We start from the raw sequence: 10,040 nt of genomic DNA, 5'->3' as shown, positions 1-10,040 counted from the left end.
AACCTCCTATTAACAATCTTTTCAATCGATTAAAGACAACTTTCCTAATCCACTAACAACCCCTTTTCCATGATCACCTATACTCGCCATAAGACATAAGGTAAGTGCCATAAAATACCAATATATAAATCTTGAGATTCCGTCCATGTTTGATACACCATTCCTTAATAACCTAACATTGACAACATGTTTACAACAATTTAATTATTGCAAAACAATGGTAAGGTTTACTATGTGTTTAATACCTAATCCTCTCTCTTGAGCAAAACAATAAAAATATACATAATTCTCTCAAAAGAAATAATTCTATGTGAGGTCTTCTAGATTTATTGGGTGACATGCCTTATGAGATAAGTAGGGAATTATTATAAGATGAAATATGATATTATTGTGACAAGGCAAATTTGAGACTTCTAGTAGAAAGTGATTTCTTCAAACTGCGATATTGGGAGGTTTTCTGGCTGTGGTGCAGCAAAATCCAGCGATGGATATGTCCATTTGCACCGGAGGCATGCGCACGAAAAACTTTAGCATACCCCCTGCTTGTTCACGCGTCGTAAATTTAAAGACAAAACATGCTCGGAGATACAGCGCTAAGGTTTTGAACACGAAGGAGGGTTTTAATATGAGAAGCCCTTTAAAGCAGAGCCCAGTGACCTGGCAGGAACAAATAAGCACAGTTCACAGGGGCCTTGACCTGGCGTTTCCTCATTCTCGTCGCGACCGTGATGTTGCTGCTCACGTACGTACGAGCTTCTCGAATAAGCCTCTTTTTCCAAAATTTCAGACTTGATTCTAGGTTTTCTATATATTTGTTTTCAAACTTCTTTATCTTAGGGGTTTGTTTCGGGAACTTGAGTTGAGGCTGTCATTGACCTCTACGCACTGAGCTACATATACATCTGTGGTCCTGATTGTGGATTAATCTTCCACCAAAATCAAAAGGAGTAGGTTCAACATATGCACTATGGACTGAACTATTCCACTTTCAGTAATATTTAACTTGCCTTCTATTCACGCCCAATAACAATCACTTCTCATTTTCTACTGGAATTGAAGATAACGGTAATAATTACAAATAAGAACTACCACTAGCAAGATAGCGGATGCTGAGACAATACAATACCTAACACGTCATGAGCTAACTATCTGATCGGTTGGATACACTCATAGAAGAAGCAAGTAGTGAATAAGTGTTGTTTGCTATAAATGATGAACCTCAATAACGTGTCTCTTAAACTGGGTTATAAACTTATGCTCTATTGTCAGTATCCAGAATAGGTTTTTACTTCTCAACGAAACCATTAACAACATTTTTGAGACAATGGAGCATAGTCTTAGGAGATACTAGTTGGAACACAAAGAAATAAGATTAATTCTTTGAAATTCACATACATAAATACATACATACAAGGGCTAAGGACCATAGGCCCATAAAGAGTTAAGTAAAAATGGTAGTCCATATTATATAAATCGAATTAGGTCCGCAAATATAAATGAAGGATTTTAAGTCACCCTTGTCATCAAGGTATAGTCCTATCATTTCTGTCTCAAGCACTGATGAGTGCAATCTTTCATCGCCTCTTTGGCAGCCACATATATCTTCATTAGCATTAACATTATGTGAGCCTCTATCAGCAGATGCCAAGCACAAGCAGTTGTTACAAAAGTCAGAGCTTTCTTTCTCTATCTTATACACTAAAATGAAACTACGAACTCTTGCATCTTGGTCAGTTGAAGTATATAGGAGAAACACTTATCTAGTTTGGGTCAGTGGAATTAATATCCACTGACTCACATTCTTCCCTTAAGGACTCATCTCTAAAAGCTAGATGCAGATTGATCAAACCCAAACAAATATTCTACGAACATTGAGTCATACAACTGTTAGTTTTAGCAATCAGATTAGCAGTATAGAACAGAAAATCAGAATGCAAAGTAAATCATACGCATAACACACATGTACCCTGGGAAAACCTCCCTCCTGGAGGTGAAAAAACCCAGCAACAACTATCTCAGATTGTATTATATTAACCATAGAGCAGATTTACAATATAGCCTTGTAGGACACAAGCACAACCTATCTGAAATAGAAGAATCAAATCCCTGTAGCTCAATTTGGCAGCCCAGATTGGAGTTTGCTGTCTTTGTATGAAGTTTACTCAGCCTTGCAAGATGTTCGCTCAGTCTTGATAGGGTTCGCTGGGCTGTAACTCTACTTCTCTTGCTGAAGATTGCAGATCAGAACACAAGGGTAGATCGCTGACTAGTAGTTCACTCACAGCTGGAAGGAGTTCGCTGACCTCTAGATTATGTTTGCTGATCTTCCAATCAAGTTCGCTGACTTCTAATACTGATTCGCTATCCTTTAGATATGGTCGCTGTCTTCTAAATGAGATTTGCTGATCACTGAAGATAATTTGCTGATTACAGAAGGCAATTCGCTACTTGATGAAGATAGAGGATATTCGCTGAATGTGTGTCTTGTGACCTCAAGTCACTTCCTTTATATACATGCCTTTAAACCTTATGCCTAGGTCGGCCTTGGTGCCAAATTACACAGAACCTACCCCAAGTTACAAGTTAAGTTACACAATGAATAGGTCTTGCCCCATAACCATTATAAGTTACATAAGTTGAGTGCCCAAATAGGGTCTGCCCTTAACATTCACAAGTTACTTTGATATCTATTTGGGCCCAGCCCAATTGCAAGCTATCCAAATTGGGGCTCAGCCCTAAACATTAGTCAATTATATCAATACAATTAATTTTAAGGCCAAGGGCCACATTACGCTAGGGATTCCACCTAGCTACATTTCAACACTCCCTCTTAGCTAGGGAGGATCCCTTGAATAATCAAGTTACAACGTGACCATGCTTCATGGACTCTTTCCATGATATCCATCATGCATTCCCACAGAGGATGGTTCCAAGATACATCATGGATTCCTTCCATGATATTCACCATGCATGCCCGCAGATGATGAATTCAATATACATCATGGACTCCTTCCATGATACCCATCATGCATACCTGCAGAGGATGGATCCACCTTGTATTCCCCGCAGAGGGTGGAAGAGGTCTTTCACCCCAACTTCTCCTAGAGAAGAATACAACACCACCTTGCATTGCCCGCATAGGGTGGAAGAGGTTTTTCACCTCAACTTCTCCTTGAGAAGGATCCAATGTCACCTTACATTACCCACAGAGGGTGACTCCACCTTGCATTGCCCGCAGAGGGTGGAAGATGCAACTTAGTGCATCACTGGGACCCTCTCAGCCAAAGCTGTGTTCTCAACAACTCCAAGTCTCTCTCTGAAGTATTCAAACTTCACACGAGCTAGAGGCTTGGTGAGAACATCTGCAATCTGCTCAACAGTGCTGACATATTTCAGCTGAATGGCACCTCTCTGTACCATATCATGAATATAGTGATAATGAGTTTCCACATGTTTTAACCTGTCATGAAACACGGGATTAGCAGACATCTTAATACAACTCTAATTGTCACAATGAATGACAGTGGGTTCCCAAGGTTGTCCGAACAACCCAGCAAGAAGCTTGCGAAGCCACGCTGCTTCTCTTGACACCACACTTGACGCAATGTACTCAGCTTCTGCAGTACTTAATTCAACTGAGGACTGTTTTCTGCTAGCCCAGGAGATAACAACAGAACCCAAACTGAAACAAATTCCTGAAGTGCTCTTCCTATCGGTTGCACTTCCTGCCCAATCAGAATTAGAGTAGCCTTCCAAGGTGATGATAGTGTTGATTGGATACTTCAACCCATAGCCAACTGTGCCTCGCAAAATATCTCAGAATAGGCTTGGTTGCAACAAGATGAACATGCTTCGGTTTGTTCATGAATTGGCTGAGGGCACTCACTGCATAACAAATATCCAGTCTAGTGTTAACTAGATACATCAAGGATCCAATCAGCTGTCTGTACTCTGATGGATCTGCAAAATCAGAGTTAGCTGTAGAAACACTGCAATCCATTATTCAAGATATCAATTCATTGGATCCTTGGCATACTTCTAACTCTAGAGAGTAATGTATTAGGCCTAGTTTTATTCCAAATTCTGAAACTAACTCTTTCTAGTTAGAAATTGTGTGTAAATCAGAATTAGCATTTCAACATTAAACTGATAGGATCAGCATCATGCTTACAAAATCCTAAGCTTATAGAATATTGTCAATCAAAGCATTTTACTGAGGATTGTAGGGAACATAGAACTCTCTTTTAATCCTTAATATAAAGCTGTGACAACCAGATCTTAAGAATCCACTAAGGAAAGCAACCATCATGAGATTTCATAATTCAGAATGAGAAATGCTAATTTTTCTTTTCCCTTACTTTCACTTTCTACGAAAAGGACCCATAGCACAATCATTGTGAACATGGCATACCTTCAACCATCTTCTCAAGTGAAGGAATGAGCTAAAAGCTTGTATAGGCTCTCATGTCTATTCCCAAGCTCCCCCTGAAGCTTGAAGCATGATAGTTCAAGACTATCTTGAAGAGAAACATCAATCAAACATGATTCAACATCCCAATAGAATGAATTAATAATAACATGAAAATTCATGAACATGATTCAAATATAAGAGAACTTATCTCTTTATTGGCTAGACTCCCACACAATCCACCAATGTTCTTAAGCTGTTCCACTTTCAAGCCCATAGATCTCCGATGGTTGCGTGGCCTTCGGCCCTTGCCATCACATATCATCTACCTTCAGCTCAGCGACGACATATTGGAGTTACACGCAAGGGTCGCTGGGAACTTCACCCTTCAACCCTGTGAATTGCCTTAATTCAAATTTGGTGGCTCTCTAGTCATCAATCACTCTTCCTAAATGAGGTCGCTGTGATAGAATATGATCAATTCGAATACCTTCAATCATAGTATAAAACTACACAACATTCTGTAAATTGTTGAACAAATAACAGTAAGATAACCGCGCTTGTGCAAAGAACTGAAAAATGTCTTATGTTGATCACATCTGATCATATTGTTGTATTATTGAATTGCAAAAATAATGACTGATCAGAAAAACTAAAACAAGTGTATGTCTTCAGAAAAACAGTGTACATAAGCCAAGTTGTCTTTCCAGCCAATGCGTAAAACTAATCAGAAGGAATACAAGATAATTATGTAAGCAACAACCACTTAATTGAAGAGACACATTGTATAGTTGAGCACAAACATATGATTGATAAATACCAAAAAGAACTGAGGCCACAAAATCTCCATGGTGGGAGCGCCACATCATTCTAACTGAATAATGTCTGTTCAATAGGTTAGATACTTTTATTCTGCATTGTTCTTAGGTTTCATCATCAAGAAATTGAACAAAGTCTCAAGTATATTCTGCTTTAATGAAAAGAAATCAGAAACTAATCAAGCATTACTATTTAATAAATGTTTACTTCAAAATGTAATAGGGAGTGTTCCCCATACAAACTAAATACCAAGCATATGAGCCATGATGAATGAAGAAGAATAGACCACTATATATTATATGTTTCCAACTTTATGATATATTCAGATCACCGCATCAAAGCATCATCAATATTCAGATCAATAACATCATTGATATTTGGATCATTGCATATTCCCCATAGCAAATCATGGATTTGGGTTAAGAATAATGTTGAGGTATGCATACTTAGAATAGAGAATAACCGAATACCAACTTCCATAACTCGAACTAGGGTTGGAACAAATTCTTAACACAAAGACAAAGCTCAAACTAGGGTGACAGTCACAAACCCTAGAATGACAATTATACAAACCCTTAATAAAATACAAGGAATACTAGGGTTTGAAGCTAGAAGAAAACAAATGCACAAAACCAACATATCTTTGATGAGATAGTTAACAAACAAGAAAACCCTATGTTCTAGTTAAGACCCCAAACTAGGGTTACAGCTAAAAGAACTAATACCAATAAGAACAAAGCAAACAGATACAAATCCTCAAACTAAGCAAACCTTTCTTAACAGAAGTAAACAAAAGAGAGTAAAGGAATAAGGACATCTGTATTCTAAGATTTTATTTGAAGCCTTCATACTCTTGTTACGGCCCCATCGATGCCCTCAATCTTCAAGCTGTTATGTTGTTGTAGAACTATCTGATACAATCGATTCCCAATCATTCACGCTAAAATTCTTCAGCCCTAGTCTGCAAAAAGAATACGGGATCTACCTTCAAGCTGTTAGGCTTTATAGAAGGAACCGGCTCTGATACCATGTTAGTTTTAGCAATCAGATTAGCAGTATAAAACAAAAAATCAGAATGCAAAGTAAATCATATGCATAACACACATGTACCCTGGGAAAACCTCCCTCTTGGAGGTGAAAAAACCCAGCAACAACTATCGCAGATTGTATTATATTAACCATAGAGCAGATTTACAATATAGCCTTCTATGACACAAGCACAACTTATCTGAGATAGAAGAATCAAATCCCTGTAGCTCAATTTGGCAGCCCAGATTTGAGTTCGCTGTCTTTGTGTGAAGTTTACTCAGCCTTGCAAGATGTTCGCTCAGTCTTGATAGGGTTCGCTGGGCTGTAACTCTTCTTCGCTTGCTGAAGATTGCAGATCAAAACACAAGGGTAGATCGCTGACTAGTAGTTCGCTCACAGCTGGAAGGAGTTTGCTGACCTCTAGATTATGTTTGCTGATCTTCCAATCAAGTTCGCTGACTTCTAATACTGATTTGCTATCCTTTAGATATGGTCGCTGTCTTCTAAATGAGATTCGCTGATCACTGAAGATAATTTTCTGATTACAGAAGGCAATTCGCTACTTGATGAAGATAGAGGATATTCACTGAATGTGTGTCTTGTGACCTCAAGTCACTTCCTTTATATACATGCCTTTAAACCTTATGCCTAGGTCAGCCTTGGTGCCAAATTACATAGAACCTACCCCAAGTTACAAGTTGCATATTCAATAGGTCCCAACCTATTGAATTACAAGTTACACAATGAATAGGTCTTGCCCCATAACCATTATAAGTTACATAAGTTGAGCGCCCAAATAGGGCCTGCCCTTAACATTCACAAGTTACATTGATATCTGTTTGGGCCCAGCCCAATTGCAAGCTATCCAAATTGGGGCTCAGCCCTAAACATTAATCAATTATATCAATACAATTAATTTTAAGGCCAAGGGCCACATTAGAATTAATTACGCTAGGGATTCCACCTAGCTACATTTCAACAACAAGAAGCCTCATACAGTGAACCTTTTTCGCAGCCTCGGAGGAAAATAAGAATACAAAGCCATACAGCAAACAGTAACACATCTATACATTACAGGCAAGTAAGCTATTACAAGCAGCATTCTACAACAAAGATCTCAGTTATCGTCATACTATTCTCCTTCCTATCTTTATTGGCTCAGTAGCTCCGTTCAACCATTGCACATTGATTTTTGAAGGCAATGATATATCACCCATTTTAGCTCACCTCTTTCTATTGCAATGACATTGCAGATAAAAATATAAAAGTAAGAGCTGGAGATCATTGTAGAGAGAATGCAATTAATTACAGTGGTGACTGTTGCCATCTATCTAATTCAAAGTTTCAGAGTGACTAATAGGATAATTCTACTTTTTGTCCGTTAATTACATCATCTTCTCATTTTCTTCTTAAATCTCACCCTGAAAGATCCCTCACTAATTCAGAAAATATATGCCATCAATGAAGATGTCTGTTTTATCAAAATAAAACTGTTTCATCCCTGGGGTAAGCAAATTACCATGGCTAACCCACCTAGGATCATCATATCTTGACTTATCATACTAAACTTATTTTAACATGGGGTTCTTTGTTATCAATCTTTTCTGTGGCCTTGCAAATCAGGTAGGCCTTACACACCAGTCAAATTTTTTTTACAACTTCCAACAATTTAGTAGCATTCTTTCTTCATGCAGATTCTGTAGTCCTCAATAATATTCACTTCATCCCGTGAGTTCCTGGCCGATGATGGAGTACAGCATTCAGGGATTGGATTTGAAGCCTCACAAAACATGTTTATTCCTAACCTTTTTCCAATTGTTGCCCCTGCAATGGAGCCCTTAAGAAGTCAATAATTAATTCCTTTTGTAAGCTATACTTCCGAAAGGTCAAGTTGAATACTCACTCGATATAGGTACGATTTTCATGGAGAAGGAAGTCTGCAGTGTTTTAGAGTATATTCGGTCCACTTGATTCTTGGTCATGTCAAAGATACTCTTCTCGCCCTATGTTATGGGGGGGGTGAATTAGTATTGGATAATCAATTTTTATTACAAAGCCAAATGATGCACAAAAGATCAGAAAGACACAGACACAAGATTTCTCGTAGAAAACCCTTTCGGATAAAAAACCACAGCACAAATGAGCTCATATTGATTCTAAACAAATGGGCACCAACCCAGTTACAAAAGAGAGCTCCAACTCTCAGAGACACTTCTACTCCTTAGCACCTGGAGCACCAACTCCAGCTAGATGAGGCACCAACCTCTTTTACAAGTAATTATCAAGATTGTAACACCAAAAAGTAATACTCAGCACACATCCAGCTTCGACAAAAATCTGTAAACCTGTTATTGCTCAGCAATAAGAGTTCTCCAGCTTTCCCAGAAAAATAATGTTCACTGCTATGAAGTGTCGACAGGCCCAATAAGGTTCAAGATAAAAATTTAACACTGCTATATCTTAACTCCAATGCACAGCACTCCTTTTAAAAGCCAAAAGGTGTAACTCTCCAATATCGACTTAGACAGAATTCAATTGAAAGTTTGAACCATCACTCCAGAAAAACAATTTTTTTTTTTAATCAACTTCAGATTATAATCTCTGCAGACCATGTAGCTCAATGGCATGCCAAAACATCTGAAAAATCGCACCCCTTAAGTTCAAAATCATTCTTGGATATCATTCAACGCCAAGAGGAACACCAATGGTCATACGCTCAGCAGAATAACACACAGCTTTTTTACAACGTGTCTAAAGACCATTCAGCTCTGTCGATAATTTAAAAAAAAAACAGCTTCACAACATTTATGATCCCCAGATATACGCTGACTAAACATAACTTCAGAAATCGTTTATTTTTTAAAAAACACACACAATTTTTTTGAATGCCGCCATCAAGCACATATTCCATCAAGCACATATTCCGTTTTGAAGAAAAACGGCTCTGATAGAGTAAAGAAGAGACCAAATTATCACATGAGGCATGGATTTTTTTACTGAGTTAGCTCATATGATACCCAAAATATTTGTCGATGCCACTAGAAGAAAATTCACCTCCCTGTAAAAACAGCGATACAAAGTCACACAGCTGGAAAGAATCGAAGACCCACGGCAATAGTTGTTGCAACCCCAAAACACTTCTCCAGCATACGTTACAGAAAAAAAATGGCACCCATAATCACTAGCAATAGCGTTTTTCACAATAAAATCATTTTTCATGATATGGAGTAAAGTCGTGACCATTAAAGGGGCTGACTGATCGTATTCATTTAAAAAAAAATAAAATGACATTAAAATCGCACAGAAACAAAGAATATGATTTAATTCCTTCGAGCCTTAATTGTCCAGCATTCGAGAGTTCTCCAATATAGAGAAACCGAAAAAGTTTTCTGCTAAAATAGTCTTTTAGAAAGCATGACTTGAAAGAGAAATATTCGAACACATCACCACTACCTCTGCTGAGTGTAATGCACACGACCATGTTTTAATAAAGACTCCACTCAGAAATAGATTCTCGACTTTACCAAACACGATAAGATTGCAAATGAAATAAAATTTGAGTCAATAAGAATTGGGTCCCATTAAGATAAACTGATGTGGCATAAGAAGCTGACTCAGCTGCAGAAACAAAGAACATTAGGCAGCTGACAAAACCAACTAGACACACAACCAGCTGATGCTGACACCCAGGCGCTCAAGCTGGTCAAGCTGCACAAGCTGGCTAGCAGTCAGCTCAAATAAACCTCAAAAATAACTTTTACATCAATGACAAAAATTCCAACAA

General features: G+C 38.1%; 1 protein-coding gene across 9 annotated transcripts in view; it reads left to right on the top strand.

Moving 5' to 3' along the window:
• Positions 1-386: 386 nt before the first annotated feature.
• LOC131034796 (ATP-dependent Clp protease proteolytic subunit-related protein 4, chloroplastic) overlaps positions 387-10,040 on the top strand; it is a 93,253-nt gene continuing 83,599 nt past the window's right edge. For 7 of the 9 annotated variants that reach the window (XR_009103838.2, XR_009103834.2, XR_009103835.2 and 4 more), the window contains exon 1: positions 387-742. Coding sequence is in view for 1 of the 9 variants with exons in the window: in XM_057966396.2 (XP_057822379.1) it covers positions 485-742 (258 nt within the window). In the remaining 8 variants the exon portion in view is untranslated. The remainder of the gene's footprint in view (positions 743-10,040) is intronic. The other 2 variants (XR_009103831.2, XM_057966396.2) reach the window with 1 other exon arrangement.

Source organism: Cryptomeria japonica, chromosome 3 (assembly GCF_030272615.1).
Source record: "Cryptomeria japonica chromosome 3, Sugi_1.0, whole genome shotgun sequence".
Lineage (NCBI taxonomy): Eukaryota > Viridiplantae > Streptophyta > Pinopsida > Cupressales > Cupressaceae > Cryptomeria > Cryptomeria japonica.
This window is presented reverse-complemented; position numbering and strand designations above follow the sequence as displayed.